General features: G+C 34.4%; 1 protein-coding gene across 2 annotated transcripts in view; it reads left to right on the top strand.

Annotated features, from left to right (window-relative positions):
- Window positions 1-22,397, top strand: part of LOC145686734 (uncharacterized) — a 274,285-nt gene that overhangs the window by 245,645 nt on the left and 6,243 nt on the right. For both annotated transcript variants that reach the window (XM_081760353.1, XM_081760354.1), the window contains exons 5-8: window positions 4,891-4,973; window positions 7,545-7,671; window positions 11,719-11,838; window positions 20,440-20,565. In XM_081760353.1, coding sequence (XP_081616479.1) covers window positions 4,891-4,973; window positions 7,545-7,671; window positions 11,719-11,838; window positions 20,440-20,565 — 456 coding nt within the window. The remainder of the gene's footprint in view (window positions 1-4,890; window positions 4,974-7,544; window positions 7,672-11,718; window positions 11,839-20,439; window positions 20,566-22,397) is intronic.

Here is a 22,397-nt window from a genome sequence, read left to right as displayed (position 1 = left end):
ATGTACAAACAACGTCCGAACATTGAAGAGAGATGTTCGATAGATATAAGGATAGATATAAGGAAGCAATACGCCAAATAAGTAAACAAATAATATTGATAATCAACACATTATTGGGAATATTATACTTTTACTGTAGTAAGAATTATGTATAGTCCGAACACTGTAATTGGGATCTATCCTGTTGTGTTCTGTTTAATAAATAAATAAATCCATTTGCTTTTAGAGAAGTTACTGTATCCACTACATACAAGAAATGTATTCTACTATTATAGAAATAGATGGATGTCGTGAGATCTACGCAATAGGTATAATAAAACTCCCACACAAGCTTATTAGAAACCAGAAATTATAAGGGGGTCGCTGGCAAGAGGATGTGATAAAATAGGGTCGTGATAGGAATTGGGTTGAGAACCACTGATGTAAGGGTTTAACTTGTTTTAGAAGTCATTTCACTTGAAATTTTGATTCCTGAAAATATCTTACATTCCAAGCTTTCGGGTCTCCCCGACAGCCTTGTTCGCGGAGGATTAAAAGCAATAAAAACATCAAGGAAATAAAAAAGGAACGGAGGCACTAGGCTAGAGCAGTGAAATAGTACCTACGATTTGACATATGATCGAGAGCTATCGACAAAGGTTTTTTTTTTTTTCACTGCTTTACCCTGTTGTTATTAATTTTGCTCTATTCGCTTCGTAAACAAGGGTCAAGGAGAGAGCCAATGTAAACAAAATGATTCTTAAAATTCCCCAGCGTATTATCATATTTGCTGTTTCTAAAAGTTTCTGTTTAATGATTATAGCTTTCGAATTTTTGTATTTTTTTGAGAAAACGAAAGGAAAATGGATTGAGAAAAATTCCTGGGAGGGAGTGGAGTGGGGTCAGAAATATTTAGGAGAGAAGACAGAGAAGAATTCTTGGTGTAGAGGTCTAAATTGAAGTCTCTGATGGCATTATATACTTCAACGTTGCTGATTTAGTTACAATATGATTACATGTATTAAAATGAAATAATAATAATAATAATAATAATAATAATAATAATAATAATAATAATAATAATAATAATAATAATAATAATAATAATAATAAACTCCTAGCCATGAATATGGTAAAAGGATTTTAAAATAAGATGGATATTCATTTGTTAAACCATGACCAAACCTGACGTCATTGATTATTTAGCTAATATAAAGAGAAAGAACATTTGACCTTGGTATATCCGCACGTAGTGATGTTTTTTTCTTTTATATCAGAGATGACTCAATTTATTTATATTTTACGCAGGTTAATATAAACTTAAGTGGGATGGAGCGTTAGTAAACATCGTGTGTTTAAAGTATAAATTATTATTGTTGCTGTAAGTGATAGAACAACATGTTATATCACAGTATGTCTATTTTTAATGTTACAAAAATGACGTGAGAATCATTTGGCTATGTTGAATTTATCTTTTGATACTGCTACTTTGTATTAAGTATTTACTTGTTTCATTTTCGTGTATGATGACACTTTTTTTATTTGTCGGAAATATAAAAATACAGTAGACTCTACCTATTCCAGTATATAATTATACCAGATTGTGCCGAATAGTCGATATTGCCAAATTACAGGAAGGTTGTCAAAAACGCATTTAAATAACGTAAACTACTGTTTGTGTACTGTACAATTCATATTTTTATTACAAAACAGCAAATACGAGAAAAAATGAACTGTGATCTTCAAAATACAGTATATTTCCTATAATCCAGCTTTCAGAGGCATACATTGCTAAAAAAGATCCCACCAAAACCCCCAGATTACTGTACAGAAGCAGGTCACAGGTACTACATGACGTACGTGTCTCATCGGTCATATACACGTAGTCACCATGTTGTACTAAAACACAACACACCGAGTAAGGCTATGTGATAATATGTAAAAAAAAAAAAAAAAAAAAAAAAAAAAAAAAAAAAAAAATCACGTAACAGTTTCAACACAATAACTGTGTCTTCATCAGACTTCTACTCCTTCTGGCTGCTTGGGAGTTGGTCACCTCTCATATACTCTGCGGAGATAGACTTTTAATTAGGCTCCGCCCCTTCATTAAAAAGTAACACTTGTGGTTTTCACTTTCACTTTTTAGCTGCACACGTGTCCAATTAAAAATTTACTTTTCTAGTTGGATACAGCCTGTACTCTAATTATCCTGGAAAGAGAACAAACTAATAAGAAAAATAAGGATAATTAGAGGACAAACTGTATCCAGCGTAAAAAGTAAATTTTTAATTGGACACGTGTGCAGCTAAAAAGTGAAAGTGAAAACCACAAGTGTTACTTTTTAATGAAGGGGCGGAGCCTAATTAAAAGTCTATCTCCGCAGAGTATATGAGAGGTGACCAACTCCCAAGTAGCCAGAAGGCGTGGAAGTCTGATGAAGACACAGTTATTGTGTTGAAACAGTTACGTGATTGTTTTTTTTTTATATATACATATTATCACATAGCCTTGCTCAGTGTGTTGTTGTGTTTTAGTACAAAATGGATATAATAGTTATAGTCATCATATCTTATCTATTAGAAAAATCAGTCATACAAGCCACTGTATGTCATATCCGCTGTGACACTACACTGCATCGTATCGCTCTTAACACAATCTTCTACTTCTTCTTTGGCCGGCTTGGGGCTCGTTTCCCATTCGTTGAGCTACGTATCCCAAAGGTATTCTTACATGCCTGACCATATCAGTTCACTTTTTTGCAGTTCTTCTACTACTGATCTCACCTTTAGTGTTCCCCGAATCATTTCATTCTTAATTTTGTCCTTCTGTGTCACTCCACACATCCACCGCAGCATCTTCATCCCCGCAACATGCAACTTCTGTTCTTCTCTCTTGTTCGTTGTCCAATATTCCGCTTCGTATAATACGACAAGTGTCACTACTGTTTTCTAAAATTTTCCTATAAGGAGTATTGGTACCCTACTGTCACACAATACTCCTGCCGCTTCTCTCTAAACCGCTGCTAATTCTGCTGTTGACATCTTCTTCTATTCCTGCATTTTCCTGCAGTATTGATCCTAAGTACTTGAATTTGCCTCGTCATTCCGCCTCTTCTTCGTCCAGTTGTATTCTTGTATTCTCGATTACATGTTTCCTCAAAGGACAATGTAAATATTCTGTCATGGGTTTACTAACTCTAAGCCCTTTGTTCTCCAATACTCCAATGATTTCTCTTGCAATGGTACCTTGATCTCACTCATCAGCACGATGGCATCCGCAAATAGCATATTCTAAGGTGCTAACTCTTGGATATCCTTTGTAAGTTTGTTCTTCACAATTGCTTATCACAAGGCTATATCGTACGCGATCTACCAAACTTATTATGGAAGTACGTAGACCTTGGCTGGCTTAGTATGCATGTGAAATATTTTCATAAGCGGACTAGCGTATAGGGTATTTCGAACGCAATCTACAGAGCTTATCCGATCTTCCCAAAACTTGTTATGCAGTTAGGTGCTTAGTATCATGTGAAATATTTTCCTATACTGTCGAGCGTATAGGTTATATTGTACCTGATCTACAGAACTCACTCGATCTTGACCAAACTTGTTATGAAGGTACGTTGACCTTGGCTGGCTTAGTACGCGTGTAAAATATTTCCCTACGCCGACCAGCATATAGGCTATATCGTACGCGCTGTACCAAACTTGTTATGGAGGTAGATGGAATTTGGCTGGGTTAGTACACATGTGAAATATCTTTGTATGCGGACCAGCGAAGGCCTTTAGGTTATATCGTACGTGATCCACAGAACTGATCCGATCTTCACAAAATTTGTTATGGAGGTAGTTGCTTAGTAGCAGGTGAAGTATTTTTCCATGCGGAGCATGAAGTTAAAATCAGAAATACTCGTATTGGTTATTGAAATTGTGATCAAATGAATGTTGGTAATATTTAAGGTCTTTTGTTGAGATGTTATAAGGTGTATAATATCGTATAATACAATTGAGACGCCTAATATTGGGTGGAACACGCTCGCATGGGAAATGCGCGTTGAGTACATTAGTTTCATTACAGTCCACAATTGACAAAATAGATTTTAAATAAGGAAGGATCTTCTTTGGAAGTAGGATGATTTAATGATGTTTTATTTAAACTCTTAAATTGCAAAGAAAGGTTAGGTTTGAAATTCTGTTACGCAATGTCTGTATTTCTGTGGAAGCAAAATAATAAAATCGTTAAGAAATATATATTACCGTATTTACTCGCGTAATTTTCGCACTTTTTTAGACGAAAAAAGTTGTTTTGAAACAAGAGTGCGCAAATTACGCGAGGAAAATAAAATATACAGAAAATGCCCTTCAAAATTGGGATGCGAAAATTGTGCGAGGGCGAAAATTATGCGTGTATTTACGGTATTTAATTTTAATATTCATATCTTGTAACAGAATTTCTTTTTTAAGTAAACCGTTATAAAAAAAAAAAAACTATTATTATGGAACAATTCTGTTGTACACATATTTTAAGAAATTAGGGAACCGTATTTTTTTTCTTTTTACAAAATAAAATGATTAATAGATAAAAATAAAACGAGTGGAATAAATTGTTCCCGGGAAAAATAAAACAAACTTTCCTTTTCAAAAGAAAATTTCTAAGCACTATACTGTAATATGAGTATTTCAAGAGCAATTAATACTTTCCAAGAGTGTTTTTAAAATATGCTGGAATGTTCTGCGGTTTTTGGCAACATTATATATTTCTAAGGATATTTATGTTAGAAATATACTTTTGCTGTGTTCATTGCGTTGTGTATTTTGAAATCTGTAGTTCTAGTTAAATTTATCAATTTGACTAGATTTAAAATACGCTAGACCTCGATATTAAAACTATTTCTTTTTTTCTTTTTCGCAGGAAGATGGGAAAGTTGGTCTTTCAATGAAAGTGGTCGACCAAGGTAACGGAAAAGATCTGGATCCAAATGGAGTTCAAATAAAGTACGTTTCAAAATAATAATAATAATAATAATAATAATAATAATAATAATAATAATAATAATAATAATAATAATAATAATAATAATAATAATAATAATAATAATAATAATAAGTTTTGCAAAGTTAAGTTGATTGTTAACAACACATTGCGTGTAATTTTTAGTTAGAAGTATTAGTACAAAAGGAGAATTTTAAACTATTAGGCTATTTTTGTAAATAGTTTTAATTATTGTGATGAATTATGAAATTTTTTAATCTATTGTGTTCAAGAACTGAAATTGCCTTAATAAATGCTGGCCCAGGATGCGTTTTTGGCATCAGATTGTACAATCCGCGGCAAAAAACCTGCAACATGAGGATGTAAGTTTATTGTGAAACTACGCCTAACAGCACACGGAATAAACATAACGTCTAAGTGGAACGAATCACGCCAGGATAAACCTCGGCCTCCTCCCGTGCACACTTATTTTGGAGCAAAAGATTTCGTCATTTCACAATAAACTTATATGCTCATGTTGCAGGTTTTTTGCCGCGGATTGTACAATAAACACTTCAGTCAAAGCTGAAGAAAAGTCTGTGTAAGAAAGCAAATGTATTAGGAGACTTAGCTGCTAATAAACAGTGGTGCTATTCTAATGTTTTAACGACCGGTTATATATATATATATATATATAATATCTGAGATATATATATATATAAACAGATTTAATTCTCTTGTTACATGTAGCGACCTACACAACATACTAATACAAGATGATGTGACGAAATTATGTAGCACTGCGAATATCTGGAAAACGAATTATCCAAGGTAGATGGTAAAAGTATTGGAAAGACCATTGTTGATAATGGCATATATGTGTTTCAAATATGAATAACCCTCACCACTTTACTTACGTAATCCCAGTTCTAATTCTTGATATCTGAGCGTTTGAGATTAAGGAATAAACGCTTATACTTTGTTCTGAGGGATCGTATGTTTAACCCTCTATCTGTAAGAATTTCTAAGAACAAAGACACTTAAAATTTACCTATTCCCCGCCTTCCATTAATCTTCTGGTATGTACAGAGCAAAGTGGTGTTCTTCAAATAGCTCAGTTGTTTTTGGCTGTGAAAAGGTTGTATTCTACAAATTCTCCGTCCCTACACTTTTGCTATACTAATAGAAATACAAGATATAACCAATTAAGAATACTCCAAAGCATTGCCAGAACGAACTTAAAAAGGATGGAGAGATGCAGTGGGATAGCTGTGATTGTTCCTATATGTAAAAGTAAATCTTTTTATCCGCATCTTCTTGTTTCTCTCAAAAATTTGCAAAATATCATCTCTGTATGACTTATGGTTCCCGAAATATGGCTCCTTAAATCTCCCGAAATTCAAACTTTTTTGGCCAATATCTGGGGAACGGTGGCCAGTTGGCCAGTGACCACCGGCTACTATGTGGTACCAAAATGTTCATCATCCGCTTAGGTATTGATTAACACCAATATGATCTCCGTATGACTTACAGTTCCCGAGATATTTCTCCTTCAATCTCCGGAAATCGGAACTATTTTCTGGCCAATATCTCGGGAAGTGTAAATCATAGATAGATGATATTGGTGTTAATCAACACCTAAGAAGATGGTAAACATTTTGGTACCGATATTAACCGGTGGCCACTGGCCAAATCAGTGGCCAGTTGAACAGTGACCACCGATTACTATTTGGTACCAAAATATCCACCATCCTCTTAGATATTGATCAACACCAATATCGTCTCTCTATAACTTATGGTTCCCGAGATATGGCTCCGTAAACATCCGGATATCGGCTATTTTTTGGCCAATATCTCGGGAACGGTAAGAGTGACGCGAAAAATTCCATTACTTTCTCAGATAGTTTTTGATGCTTTATCGAATGGAGGGCTCAGAATGAATAAATTAAAAAAAAAAAAAAAAAAAAAAAAAAACCGCAAATAACAGACACACAAACATATAGAATTTAGTAACGAACTTTTTAAGTTCGTTGAAAATCTTATCTGAATGGTTTCTGATTTCCGAAAATGGGTTATGCTACGTAAAGTTGGCACCGTCCATTTCGTTTTTGATATCAATTGTCTATAAATCGTAAACAAACGAAAATTTTCTGAGAGCAGTCGTGAACAAAAGATCTGCATGGTTTATTTTCGACTGCCAGGTTCACGCATATAATTTGTTTGTGTGTGTGTGTTTATGTCTGGGTATAACAAACGGTTCTCAAAATATTTTAACAACCGGTTCTAGCGAACCGGTACGAACTGGCTGACTAGCACCACTGCTAATAACATACATTCAGAAAAGTAGAACTTCGGATTTCTGTAATTAATATATAATTGTTTTATTACGGTTGTTACATCTCATCGCGTAAAGTAGTTTTCTTTCTTTAGGTTAAGTAATATGAATACTTAGGTTGGATGAAATTTATTATGAAAATTCAATATATATATATATATATATATATATATATATATATATATATATATATATATATATATATATATATATATATATATATATATATATATTTAAAATTTGTTATTTGTGTTTATAGATTGGATGAACAAAGAAGAAAACAGTTCAAACCGAATACTAAAAGAAAGATTGAATTGGAAGCTGTTTTTAATACAACATGCTCTAAGTGTGGGACTCACGGACATCTAGCGCAAGATTGTTTCAAAGTACGTCTTATTTTCATTCATCATTCAGACTAATTTCTGAATAGTTTTAAACCAGATTTAGACTTTTGATTTTAGAGTAGTTGACTTTTTATGTCTTGTGGAAGAAGCATGCAGGTACTCTTTGTTTTTTTCAACTCTATTCTTATATGATATATAATTTCTGTCGTGTGAAAAATACATATGAAGAAGAACTGAAATTAAAAATGTTTCCGTCGTGTGTCTTGTGATTTCTTTTCCTTCTGCCAAAAGAAACTTGACTTAAAAATGTAAACTCGTCTCTGGGTGTCAAAACGAGATGGAATAAGCAAGGCTTGCAACAACAATAAAGTTGAAAACATAGATTTTTTTCCAAGAGGTTGAAGCTAGCTTTCAATGAGCTCCTGTGCATGCAGTGGCGCAACTAGGCTAGTTGTTGCACGGGGCAAGAACTCACCTTAGCGCCCACTCCCCACTCACCCCTGACCAACTAAACCAAAACACTTCCCGACTACACCTAATATTGGCATCACACAGTATTTTCTCCTGTTTCATTTTTTCTGCAAATGATAAAGCTTGATTTCAAAATTGCAGTACATAATTTAATTTTTCGTACAAGGTAAAACTAACTAACTAACTAACTCTATGGTCTATGGAACCCGGAGGTTCAATGCCGCGTTCACAAAAGCTCTCCACTGACTTCTATCCTTAGCTAATTGCATCCAGTTTCTACTTTGTATTCCTATCTCTGCTAGATCTATCTTAATATTGTCCTCCCATCTGCGCCTAGTCTTCCTAATGGTCGTTTTCCGATGGGTCTTCCAGACAAGATTTTGAAAGCGGTTCTACTTTCTTCCATTCTAGCTACATGACCTGGCCACCTAAGCCTCCTAGACTTGACGACCCTAACAATGTTGGGTAAACCGTATAAATTGTGTAGTTCCTCATTATGTAGTTTCCGCCATTCCCCATTCCCGTTTCTCTTGGGTCCGAATATTCTTCTCAGGATCCTGTTCTCAAATACTTTCAGTCTATGTTCTTCCCTCAGAGTAAGTGACCATGTTTCGCAACCATACAGAAGAACAGGCATGATTATCGTTTTATATATTTTAAGTTTCAAATTCTTCGACAGAATTCGCGACGACAAAAGATTTTGAACCGAATAGTAACACGAATTCCCTGCTTTTAACACAATAAAACACTGAACTATTTAGTATTTCATTGCCAAATAATAATCTGAGATTAGCATGCTTCACATATTCTTACAGTCTTATCATAATAACTGCACATCACAGTGTTTTTGTAATTATATCGGGATGTGTATATGTGTAGAATGAATCAACAATCTGTTGCTTTAGAATAGAATATTTAATTATGACAAACAGTCAAGCTGTTGTCTCGAGTATTACTGTATACTCGGACATTTTGCAGATCTCTTAAATCGATGTAAGTTAAATGAAACCACAAAAAGCTGGAACTAAAATTTAACTTCGTGGGCTCTTTTGGCTGCAAAGGTGTTTATAATGTCCTCAAAACATAGCTTTGAAGCTAACTTATTCTCTATGTATATGATCCTAAGGTTGGTGAGTCGTGTTATCCTGTTAAGTTTCTGCAGTAATTTCTTATGATCTTTTCTTCGCTAAAACTTCTTTCCTCGCCTTATAGTGAAAATAAATAGTTGCCCAGTTTTGCGCCCCCCCAATCCGGCACTCGGGGCATAAGCCCCGTCCCCCCCTTAATTACGTCAGCGTGTACATGTGCTTCTTTCAAGAAGACAAAATGCCCTCCATTTTGCTGAGAGATTTAAACGTAGCTTTGTAGTTATTTATGACGTTTGTAAACAAAATATAGAGACATATTTTTAAATATTTTTTTATTTATCCTCCTGAATTTTTGGAAAGTTGTGTTCTCCATCATTTATTAGTTAATTCCACTGTCTTTATTAGCTTTCAACTTGTACTCTATAGATGATGGAAAACGTAACTTTTCTGAAATTTCGTTTGACAATCACAAGGAAAGAAAAATGGAGAACAAAAGATAGTATATTGATTTTCTTAAACAATATGTCCTTGCAAATTTAATTCTATAATTTATCTAGTGAATTTCTCAATCTTATAGCGGAAATACTGATATACGTAGAATTCTCGATTAAATGTAGCATCTCATTCTGGATTTCCTATTAAGTGTGACAAATGTGTATTTTTAAAATAATAGCTTTCTACTTCTGTCAGTTCGTATGCTGAGTGTTTCTTATATTCTTATTCCTGATTTCAAAAAGATTATTTTTGACTCTCCTTATTTATTTTATAGTGATACTTCAAAAGAATTCATATCGAGAAATATGTTTTTTTTCTTTTCTTTTAAATTTCTACCTACTGTATATTCTAACTACTGATTAAGGTCTGTGGTGGCTCAGTGGTAGAGCGTTCACCTTTGGTGCTTGGGGTACCTGGTTCGATCCCAGCTCGTGCCAGGTAAGCTTTGTGGTGGACAAACACCGTGCGCGTGGATTTCCTCGGGGTTCTCCCGTTTCCTCCCACTTTCTTCATTCCACCATTTTATTCATTGTTTTATCATCACCAGGGCCCGGATCTTGTTGACCTAAAATTTTCTAAAAAGTGACCTATAAAATGACACTAAAATTCCTGTAAAATGACCCTAAAATTCACAAAAATTGACCCTAAAATTTGTTTTTTTAAACGTTTATTTCGTTAAACATTGTCATTTTTGAATATCTATTAGATTTTAATTACCTTTTGTGACTCATTCTCAAAAGTTTTGTTTCAATTAGTTGCAGTCTATGGATCAGTCCATTGTACGGCATTGTACATACTGAAAGCGTCAATTCACTCCCGAGTTGAAACTGGGAAGCACACTTAAAGAATAGATGTTCGCAAGTGTAGACTGTATACATGATAATAACAGATAAAAACCCCGTTTAAAATCTTTGTACGTCTTCTAATCCATTGTTAGTTATTCACGTGATCACATCCTTTGTGTTCAATGATCTAAAACCATCTGTTTGGCCACCCACCAACCCCTACCCCAAGTCAACAAGCTAAAGCTTAGTGTTCATTAGCTTCTTAGGAATGCAGTTTTCCACCCCAATAATCAGGAACCAGGAAAAGAGATAACTTCGTATTTTTCAAATCCGTGAACAGTGCTCATTTTAAGATTTCCTTATGTAGAAGAAAAAGACTAAAAAGACCACAAGTGACCTGAAAGTTACCTTAAAATATTAAAAAATGACCTGAAACTTCAAAACGGCAAAAAGTGACCAAAAGTTGACCCTAAAACAATATACTTTTAGAACCTTGAGTTGACAGATAACGTTTTTATTTGAAGTTGCCTTGTCCTATGCGTAACAGAAAAAAGTTGACTTGTCAACAAGATCCGGGCCCTGATCATCACTGTCTCCTTTAGCCCAGCCGGCATAACCGTAGGACGTAAAACTCAAATATTTCATTTCTAAATACTGATTATAGAAAAAAGAATTTTGAAACATAGTTCATGATTTTAAACTGTTGTAACATTGATTTTTGTAAGCTACTATTGTATCATTCCTCTGGTGTATAACTATAAAGTCAGTATTTGTATATAAGCATGGAAGTATATCAGGAACTCTAATTCTTGTAAGGAGGCACCATAGCTCAGTGGTAGAGCGCTTACCTCTGGTGCCCGGGGTCCCTGGTTCAATCCCCGGTCAAATAAGTTTGGATTTTCTTGGGGCACATCCGTTTCCTCCCACATTTTCATTCCATTGAATCTTCCATCATCATTCACTTGTCTTAATCATCCGTCTCCCTTAGCCTAAAAGGGCATTAGTCTTTAGTTTAAAAAGGTAAGGGAGCTTCGTCAGATGTTAAACAGTTTATTGATTGAACTACCCATAGAGATGTGATCAGTACAGTACCGTATCCTTCACTCTGTGTCATTTTCTTTTTCACTGTCAATTATTATTGTATTAGAATGGTTTTGTGTTTGAATGTAAGAGGGCCTCATTGTGCTGTATTTAAATCGTTTTGCAAAAGTACATAGACAAATAAGCAAATAATATGTATTTTTATTTAGAGTCCAGGTGGTAAAACATATGAACTTCTTCCTGAGGAGGACGATGAAGAAGTACCTGAAACAGTACAAGCTCCAACAGAAGATTTAAATAAATCTGAGGAAAAGAAAAAGAAGAAAAAGGTACACAACTATTTATTTTACACTTTATAGATTTGATTTGTATAATACTTTTTTCACCCTGAGAAAGATATTGAATATCATACATATACAAGGTCTAACATAAATGCATAGCCTCATGCATGAAAGTGACATTGTGTCGTCACAAATAAATGCACATAAGAATAACTTGCGTACTTAAATGTTAAAAGCAGGGCCATCGCGTGGGTTGTAAGCGTCCGGGGCGAGAATTTCCAGGCGCCACCTTCCCCCAGTGTGTTATGAAAAACAACCAGAGTTTATTCTGTACTCATAGATTTAAATTAGGAATATAAGATCATAATGTAAGATAAAAGAAGTTAGTATTATTTCAATTTTTTAAACTTAATGGCTTTTGTACTTAAAACATAAAAGTTAATGAAAACATGGTTTCGAATTATTGAAATCGAGTGCTATTCTTGTCTATTTTGAACTTGATACACATCAAATTAGTAGCAGCATTACAACTAACGATAGAAATATTAAATTCCAAGATTTAAAAAAAAAAAAAAAAAAATCTCATCGAGGGCTGCTGGAGGAAGTTCCAGTTGATGTTTCCAGATGATAATCCTAGACAATGTTTTACATTACCGGTAATTTTCAAGTACAATACTCTATCAAGAGTCCCTCAAGAATGTAATCTCTCTCTCCTCTTGTTTCTTATTATTATTAATGATATTTCTCTGTGAATTGAATCTTCTCAAGTTCTTTTTGACGACGATCTCAAATTATATTTGAAAGAAAGTTCCATTGATGACTGCGTGAAATTTCGATAGAATCTACAAAGAGTTCAAATATGGTGTGATAAGAATAAATTGGTCCTGAATGTGTCGAAATGTAAATCTTTTATCTTTCACGAGGAAAGAAAATCCAATTAACTTTACCTATGCAATAAATGGCACTTCCTTGTCTACCCCAAATACTATCAAAGATCTAAAAGTTATATTTGATAGTAAATTAACCTTTGCTCAACCCGTTGACGCAATAACGAGTAGTGCATATAAAAACCTAAATTTAATTTATAAAATAGGACAAAATTTCTACAAAGAATCAACATTTATAAGGTATATTTTTAGTATGTGAAGTCAAAATTAGAATACTGTTGTATTGTTTGGACAAGTGTCAGTAAATACTCTGGCGGAATATAAAATATACAGTTTAAATTTTTAAAAATGCTTGCATACAGGAAAACCGGTTTCTACCCAAATTATGTCCCCTTTGAAGACTTAGTAACGAATTTTAGTTTCAAACATTAGAAAACGAAGATGGATGTTTGATCTGTTGTTCTCACGTAAATTATTAAACAGCAAAATTGACTGTCCAGAATTAGTTTCAGAAGTATTAGTACATGTCCTAATAGGTAAGACTAGAACAGCAAACACTGGGACATTCTATTGTAGAAAAGAAAGAACTAACATAATACATGTCTCCTCTGTGCAGAATGTGCGCTTCATATAACGAAGTGATTAGATTTCATGTAGTAGATATATTTTGAAAACAAGTTCAAAACAATTGTCAGGCAATAACTTCTGCACAATTAAACGACGTATATTTGTGTATGTATAATAGTGTATGATCAAGGGTAAAAGTGGATCTGAAAAGGTAGGGGAACGCATGGCGTCAAACCGTCCCCCATGCATATCTTTGCCCATTATAATTTTTTTTAGAACGCGGGGGACGGCACACATGTTTTCTGTAAGTGGGTAAACGACGTTCCTTCGCGTTCCCCTTCACTTTTATCTCTGGTATATATTAGATAATCATGTACACAACACTATAGCTGGGTATTAAACCTGTTGTGTTGTCCTTATGACATAAATAAATAAATTTACTTAGCCGTAGCATGGTCATTATTAAAATATCTGGTTTAACATTAATTCTTTTTAAAAATCATTTATCAACATAATCTGAATTCCTTGAATTTTGTGGATTAGTCGTCCCGGCGCCCGTGCAATCGCCCCACCGCCGCGACGGCCCTGGTTAAAAGTCACAATGAAACCACAAAGTAATTCAATGTTAAAAGCCACAAAGTAATGTTATTGGGTAACAATGTTGCCCACTTCGTATAAAGGCCAGGGAATCATCATGGCAGTGAGAAATACACCAGAAAATTAATTAATCAATTACTTATCTTTGGAAACGTGATATAGTTGTGATCTATGAACCGTTGTTTTCTATTGTGAGCGGTTAATTGACTTCACACTTGGACGCCTTGGCTTTCGAAAACGAAGCGGATCTGCCCCATGTTTAGGAACGTTTTGATGTCAGCACTCATATGCTAACTTGTGGACGTCTAGTGCTATTTGAAAACATAACACTTTGTACCAGGTTGGCAACACTGACAACCAAATAACCTCAAATGTTGATTAGTTTCATTCTCTATGTTAGTGTAGATGTATTTGTACAAACATAATTCCACTTGATTGTATTATTCCTGTAATATTGAACATTTCCATTCATTTTTTCATTCTGAGTCATTGGAGGGACTCCACATTTGAACATCCTCTATTTCGGAAACGAAGCGGCATCGGACCCATGTTTATAGGATCATTTTAACTTATTTGAATGTCCGCAATCACCTCGTCACTTTTGCCCATGCATTTATTTGAATTTTCAATCACATACTTTCATTTTATATGTATTTAGTGGGGACTCGTGCTGTTTTTAGTAGGGATGGCCAGAACCGGTTCCTGGTGGAACCGGTTTTCGGGTCTGAACGGATCCGGTTCCGGAACCGGTTTTTCGGATCCAGGTCTGGAACAGGTTCTTGGAACCGAAACTTTGTGACCATCCCTACGCTAAACCCGAGCTGCTGGCAAGCTGTGAACAGTATGCTACAAGAAATGGTGAAAACGACAGGCAGGCGCCCAGGCGGCGGCAGCTTGTCTCATTTGGCTAAATAAAATGGGTAACTGGCAAACTCATTGGCTAAATAGGCAAAGTGGCCAACTCATTTGGCTAAACACCCACTGGTAGACCAAATTTTTTTTTTCTGGGGGCACAAGCGGGTCTGGGCGGGGAAGGCACAAGCGCATGGTCCTCTTTGCATTATTTTTGAAGGTGAACTTAGTGCCTCCTTTACGGGTCTTTGGGGGCTTTCGGATCCAGGTCTGGAACCTGTTCCAAAGATCCGGTTCTGGAACCGGGCTTTCAGATCCAGATCTGGAACCAGTTCCTAAGATCCGGTTCTGGAACCGGGTTTTCAGACCAAGATCTAGAACCGGTTCTTAAGATCCGGTTCTGGAACCGGGTTTTCGGATCCAGGCCCGGAACCGGTTCTGAAAACCGGATCTCCGAGAACCGGTTCCGCCGGAACCGGAACTTTGTGGCCATCCCTAGTTTTTAGACAACTTATAGCGAAAAAATCTGGATATCTTCCTTTCTATCTATTTTATCTTAAACATAAACTAACTATTTGCTGAGTAAAACTATATATTTTCATTAAAATTCAACACGTGTTACAGTTTCGCCAACTAACTCTTTGGCTTCATCAGACACTATGTGATGCAGTATAACTGTACAATCGTATATACATACAACAGCTAAGATATCTTTCTTCTGATTGACTACTGGCAGCAGCAAATCCCTTTCAATTATACTTATATATATATATATATATAATATGTGTGTGTGTGTGTGTGTGTGTAATTATTTACTTAATTGTTTAAGTTAATTAATTGTTAGTTTAAATTAGTTAAGATCGTCATTTTGTGTAATTAGCAACAATAGAATGCATCTATATAGACATTTTCAAATAAGTATAATTGAATTAATAATAATTAACAGCCATCAATCAGGAATCTTTGAGTGATAATCTATAGCTTGGAAATAGATTGGAAGTGAAATATAGGGCTAGCAAAAATACTACACGTACACATATGAAAGATATACGAAAAGAACCACAACTCGCCAAGTTTATACAGCCTCTACAGACGTTTAATATGTGCTCCTTTGGTGACAGGACACACGTCTAGACGATGCTCGAGCTCATTCCGTACATTTTATAGCAATAGTCCTCTCAATTGACTGCACTGCAGCGCTGATGCATTCTTTGAGCTCGACTAAGGATTGCGGTAGTGGGGGTACGTAAACAAGGTCCTTAACGTACCCCCACAGGAAAAAGCCGCAGGGCGTTAAATCACGAGATCTGGGAGGCCAAGGGAACGAAACTAGGTTATTTTCACCAGTACACCCAATTCAGCGATGCGAAAGTTCATCGTTTAGGTAGTCATGAACTGGGATGTGCCAATGAGGGAGTGTCTCGTCTTGGTGCGTTGGCCTTGTTTAGGTACCCGTACTACCGTAATTTTTACTCGAGCTCAAAGAACGCATCAGTCAGGGCCGGATTTAGCATTTTGGCGCCCCTAGGCCCAATATTTTTTTCCGCCCCCTAGTCTGGTTACTTTCCTAAAAACCTTTATTAAAAAATTATATCAGGCCTATATGTTAATTGCTTAAACACCACTCCACGATGCAATTTTATCATTTCAAGTTTTTTTTAGAAGTATCGTCTGGACGTGTGTCCTGTCACCAAAGGGGCACATATTGAATATTTGTAGAGGGTGTATAAACTTGGTGAGTTTGTGATTCTTTTCATATGTGTACGTGTAATTCTTTTGAAAATATAGCTTTTTCAAAACGAATGAATCATTTATGCTAACCTTGTACTCATCATCATAATCATCAATTAACAGGTATATGTTAGGCTTCGCTCAGTGCATAAGATTATTCACTAGCAAATACATACAATCATACTCTCTAAAATAATTTCTATTAAAGATCACTTAAGTTTGATATATGAGATTTCATTAATGTACCTCACGCTAAACAACTCCAAATTAGAACCTAGAATTAGAGTAAATCTCATATTTAAATACTAATTTAATTTATGCAGTTAGTTAAGGTCCATTACGCTTTATAGTGCCTCTTCTCCTATATTAAGATGAAAAAAGTATGAGAAACATCATCTGATAATGATTTCTCTTAATCTTTTGATTCACGAGGATCTGTATAGAGATTTATTTAAGTTCGAACTGCTTCGTCGAGACTTTTAAAATAAAATTAACACTATTTTTCTTTGTTTCAAAATCATACAAATCAGATGGTAAAAGTACAGTTAGGATAACTTAACTCCTGAAACGTAAAAGTACCGTGAAACGAATTTGGACATCGAACGCTTATTGTCGAAGTTATATTTACTTATGTATGAACCACAAAGGTTTTGGCCCGGTTTCTGGGTATTTTTAGCGTAGAGAGAAGAAAACCCAAAGACCATTGAAAACTCTCTACATACTAAAGTTATTTCGCAGATCAGAAAATGTTCACTTGCGTTTGTGAGGCAACATATAAGTGTGAAAACAAATGCTTATAAGTATGGCTAAACGCAACAAAAAAGTAAGGATAATTAAAAAATAAAATAAAAAAAGATTTACAGGTGTCAAACCGATCTAAACATTTATTCATAACGAGTGGTGTTATTCTAATTTTTTAACAACCGGTAAGAGAGAAGAGAGAGAGATAGCAAAATGATAGGCATAACTCTCTTAGGAAATGAATTATCCAAGATAGATGGTTGTCAAAAAGTATTTGAAAGACCTTAATCCAGCAATGGATCAATAATTATGTTGTATGCGTTTCAAATATAAATAATCTTCACCACCACCTTCATGTGATCTCAGGTCTTATTCTTGATATCTTAGCATTTGAGATTAAGAAATATACACTTATACCTTGTTCTGAGAGATCATGTTCTACTCTGTAGCTGACACTTATGAACAGCTGGGTAAAATTTACTGTTATGTCTGGGTAAATAAACGGTTCTGCAAACTGGATATATTTTAATAACCGATTCTAGCGAACCGGTCCGAACTGGCTGAATAGCACCACTGCTCATAATAAACATACGTTGTTAATATACAAAACTACAATGTAAAATGCAAATTAAGAAATAACTTTTAAAACATATTACATCACGTGTAAAACCAATAGTCAAACTTTTGTTATTAATACCGTTATAACTCACTCACTCTGTGAATTAAGAAACCCTTGGTTCATCGTCAAAGAAACAAAAGAACACACCTGATTCTTCTTGTGCCAAGCCAGTTCAGTTGAGATTGGTATACTTACTTCACAAATGTCTTGTTTTATACCATCTTCCCATAATCTTCTAGGCTTGGCCTTTGTAATGTATCCAACTGAAATAACCTAACACGGTGTAGCTTTTCACCCTTAGGTCAACTAATCTCACCAGAACTGGTAGTAAAGAGCTAGGTTAAGATATTTAATTGCATCCATCGTATTCTACTGATCCAGTGCCTTCAGATTGTCAGTTTTGCGAGACATTTCATTCAACAATGACGGGGAGCTGAACGTGTCTTGAGGAATTCTTCAAGCCGAGATCCGGTGATTTGTACTGTCGAGGCATGAACATGCTAGCAGACCGTTGGCAGAAAGTCGCGAACAATGAATGAAAATATAGTATAACTAATATGTTAAAGTTAAAAACTCAAGAGAACTGCCAGCCTATTGTAGACTTAAAAAATGTAAAAATAAAAATCAGTATTTTATCAAAATCTTTATTTTAATTACATAAGTAATTTTTATAGTTTCGTTTTTTTTTTATCTGCTTGCTAAATTTTACAGACAAGCCAGAAAAATAGCGTTATGTCTACATACGTAAATTATGTTATTTATTTCTATTGTATAATTTCGGTATTAGTAAACTGTGTGTGCAACAAATTGTAAGAAACTGTCAAAACATCTTAGTTACTTATGTTAATAAACATATTTTTTCAAACTAACATTTTTCTGCACACGTCAATATTTTTAAATTGAGACAACACAAGTAGTCTTTTCTACGTTTCAGTATTACCTCTTTCGTGGTATATAAACTGTAAACTTCCTATCTTTCTAGTTTCATTCAACACAGTCTAATATAGTCACCCGTAGCTAGCAAACCAAAACCTTAACCTTACAAAAATAAACAGCCGAGTCCGCAACGCTAACTCTAAACTCAAGCTATCCTATATAAAGTACCACTCTTAATTACCAACCATTCTAATTCTCTGTTACACTAAATAAATAGTAAATCCAATAAACTTTACGTCTAGTCTCATTCATCAGTCCATAAAAACAAGCCGTCTCCAAGTTCCTAAGAGGGAAGTCACCTACATCATCAAACGCAGGTTAGTAAATAAATAACACACAAAAAAAAAAAAAAGTCCCTTGCATACACAACTCCACTACACTACATTAAACACACTGCATTTCCTAAATGTTTAATAAAAGACTATTAAACTCAAATATAAAATGTAATTCTGTGTCAAGCAATTAATTATAATTAAAATAATAATAATAATAAAATTACCAATAGAAAATTAGTAAGTACGTATGTCTTTATGACACTAAATATTATAATATTTAAGCTCTACCTTCATTGCTGTAAGTGTGCCATTAAGGCATATCGTCACTAATATAGATTGTATGTAAAGCCAAACTTTAGAAAGTACAAAAGATTAATCACAATAGAATAAAAAAATAGGAAACAAAATTCATAGAAGAGAGCTAAAAATGTTTTTTAAACATATTTTTCAGCAAATTTCATTATACAGGATGTTTCAAAACAACACCGACGTTTGGGAGGTAATTCTTGATACCAAGATAAGACAAAAACTTGGGTGCACAAATGCTTCCTTTCGGAGTTATAGGCTGCCGAAAACGTGAAAAAAATAACTTCAAAGGTCCATAGCTCCAAAACTATGGGACCTACCGTAGTCGGGTCAAGACTTCACTTAGGAACTAATATGTGCGCTATCCAAATATTGATGTTTCAGAATGCTGCAGTACTTCCGCAACAATGTTTATAGAAGTAGATGGTGAGTACTTCAAATTATATGCAAGTAGCCAAACTACCTCTATAAAAATTGGTAAGTACCTTATGATTCTGAAACCTGGATTTTTGGACAGGGCACATATTAGTTCCTAAGTGAAATCTTGACCGACTACGGTATGTTCCATAGTTTTAGAGCTATGGACCTTTAAAGTTCATTTTTTCATGTTTTTGGCAGCCTATAACTCCGAAAGGAAGTATTTGTGCACCCAGGTGGGTCTATACTTTTTGTCTTATCTTGGTGTCAGGAATCATCTCCCAAACGTTGTCAGTGTTATTTTGAAACACCCTGTATAAAATATTGATTCACCACTTAGATGATCTCATAATATTTAATTGAAATTTCTAACTATATTTTCCTGAATTTTTTTAGCATATTTTAACTAATAATTCAAGGACCAGAAACGTTAAAATTAGTTGAGAATATTGAATATTGTTATGAAATAACTTAAAAGCATAAGTGCAGTTGTCTTCTTCGCTTAAATAAATTCCATGATTTTGTATCACAATTAAAATTTAGGATGTATCCTTATTTTCTTATTATGTAAGAAATTCTGACTTGGTTGAAGTAATGCAATAGGATTGATAAGGGTTCGTTCCGACAGTGTTTATGATAGATATTGCCCATTGATAAATCAACCATTAAACATTCATTTTGTTCGTTCAGCCATGTTTTTCATATTTGCTATTTGTTGTAGGAGAAAAAGCTGAAGAAAATGAAGAAAGAAAAACGGAGAGAAAAGAAAGCCAAAAAGAAAAAGGAAAAATTGAAAAAGCGAAAAAAACACAAGAGGAAGTCATCAAGTAGTGATAGTACTTCTGAGGTATTAATACTTTTATTCTATTATTGGGACATTACAATGTAAATTATTAGTTTAAGACTTCTTGGCTCAGTTTAGCAGTTCGAAAAGGAAAATTTAAAAATGGACAAGAAACATGGATTATTAAAATAGTTAGGTTAAAAAGGGTGTAAAAAATATGAAGTAAACCACTTCTTGTTAAAGTAAAGTTATACACATGTTTTCTCACCACTCACTGTGATCTTTTTAGCACACTTAAACAGTGAGCAAGAAGAATGAACAGTGATTAGTGAACAAACATTTGTATAACTTTCTTTGACGAGAAGTGGTTCACTTTCTATTTTTTACTCCTTTTTAACCTGGTATTTTACCAATGTTTCTTATCTTTTTTTTAATTTTCTTTTTCGAATTTCTAAGCCAAGGATGGGAACCGTAATTTCCGAAAGTACTTCTTGGATGAACATTTGATCTGCGTTGAGTACTAAGCTTTTTACTTATAGTTGTTTGTATGCAGAGGAGTTTAATTTCAAGCATGTAATTTTGTTCAGTCTAACCTCAAGCTTATCTATTGAGTAACATACATATCAACTCTGGACATTATTTTAGTTAAACACAAATTACAGTTTAAGAGTTAATGAAAATTTTCGTTTAAGTGTTAATGTCATTAATCATATTACGTACCGCCATTTTGTTAGTATAAAGAGGTTAATGTGAGTCTAACTTAGTATCATTTTCATCTTAATAGCTAGCGTGGGTTCTCTTATGGCACCAATTTTTAGGTTTACAAATTCGCTTTTGTTGATTGTTTCGAAAACTACGCATGAGGTTTTAACCTCACCCATATCACACAAAGAGTTAGTTAAAAAGTGAATGACTGGATCGGGGCTCGAACCCGAGATCTTCGGCATGCCTGTCATATGGAATCGAAGCCTGATATAGAAACTTAAGTGCCCAGCTTAAATATAAACTCCTCGTTCTTCAGAAGGTAATAAGAATAATAAAAAAGGAACATTTTCTTGCGCATATAGAACCCTATTCCATGAACTGAACGTATTAAAATTAGATAAACTTTATTTTTATAGGATAAATTGTGTAATGTACAGAATCCTCAAGAAAAATGCAAGTATATTCTCACTCCAATTTGTTGAAATAAAGCAGCCAGTTACTAGACATGCAAAGACAAACAAAGGACTTGAAAAACCAAGACCACGATTAAATTATGGTATCAAAAGTATCAAGTATCAATGTATTAAGGCCTGGAACGCCCTATCCCTTCGTATCAGAGAACTACAAACTTTTAAGAAATTTAAAAAGAGCTGAAGAGTATTTGAAAATTGAGACAATACTATGTTAATATGTCATTATTATTATTATTATTATTATGAACTTGTTAAGTATTCATAACTTTTTTGTGTGTTCTACATATATTAAGTATTTACCCGCCACCCTATAATACGTAAATAATTTCTAAAAGGAAGAACCACAAACAGCAGAAGCTCGGCCTCTTCCTGAATCGTTTATAAAGATTTTTAAGTAACTATTTTCTACTCATATGTATATTAATAAATTCTAATTGTATATTGAGAACACCTTTTGACGGTTCTAATTTAATATATATTAATGGAAAGAGGAAACAACCGAATTTTTTACACACCAGATCCTCTGTTGGTACGAATTCAATAACCCCAAGTTCGACTCCCGGCCCAGTTATTCATATTATCACTCTTTGTGTGTTATTGAATTCGCATGTGTAAAATATTCGGTTGTTTCCTCCTTTCATTCAGGTCCGTGCCGTGGGGGAACGAGAAGGTCGACGGCCCCGGGCGCTGAAGTAAGGGGGCGAAAAAATCGGGAGA

This window comes from Thermobia domestica, chromosome 5, assembly GCF_964235325.1.
Source record: "Thermobia domestica chromosome 5, izTheDome1.hap1.1, whole genome shotgun sequence".
NCBI classification, from domain to species: Eukaryota; Metazoa; Arthropoda; class Insecta; order Zygentoma; family Lepismatidae; genus Thermobia; species Thermobia domestica.
Note: the sequence above shows the minus strand (reverse complement) of the source record. Positions and strands in the feature narration are given on the sequence as shown.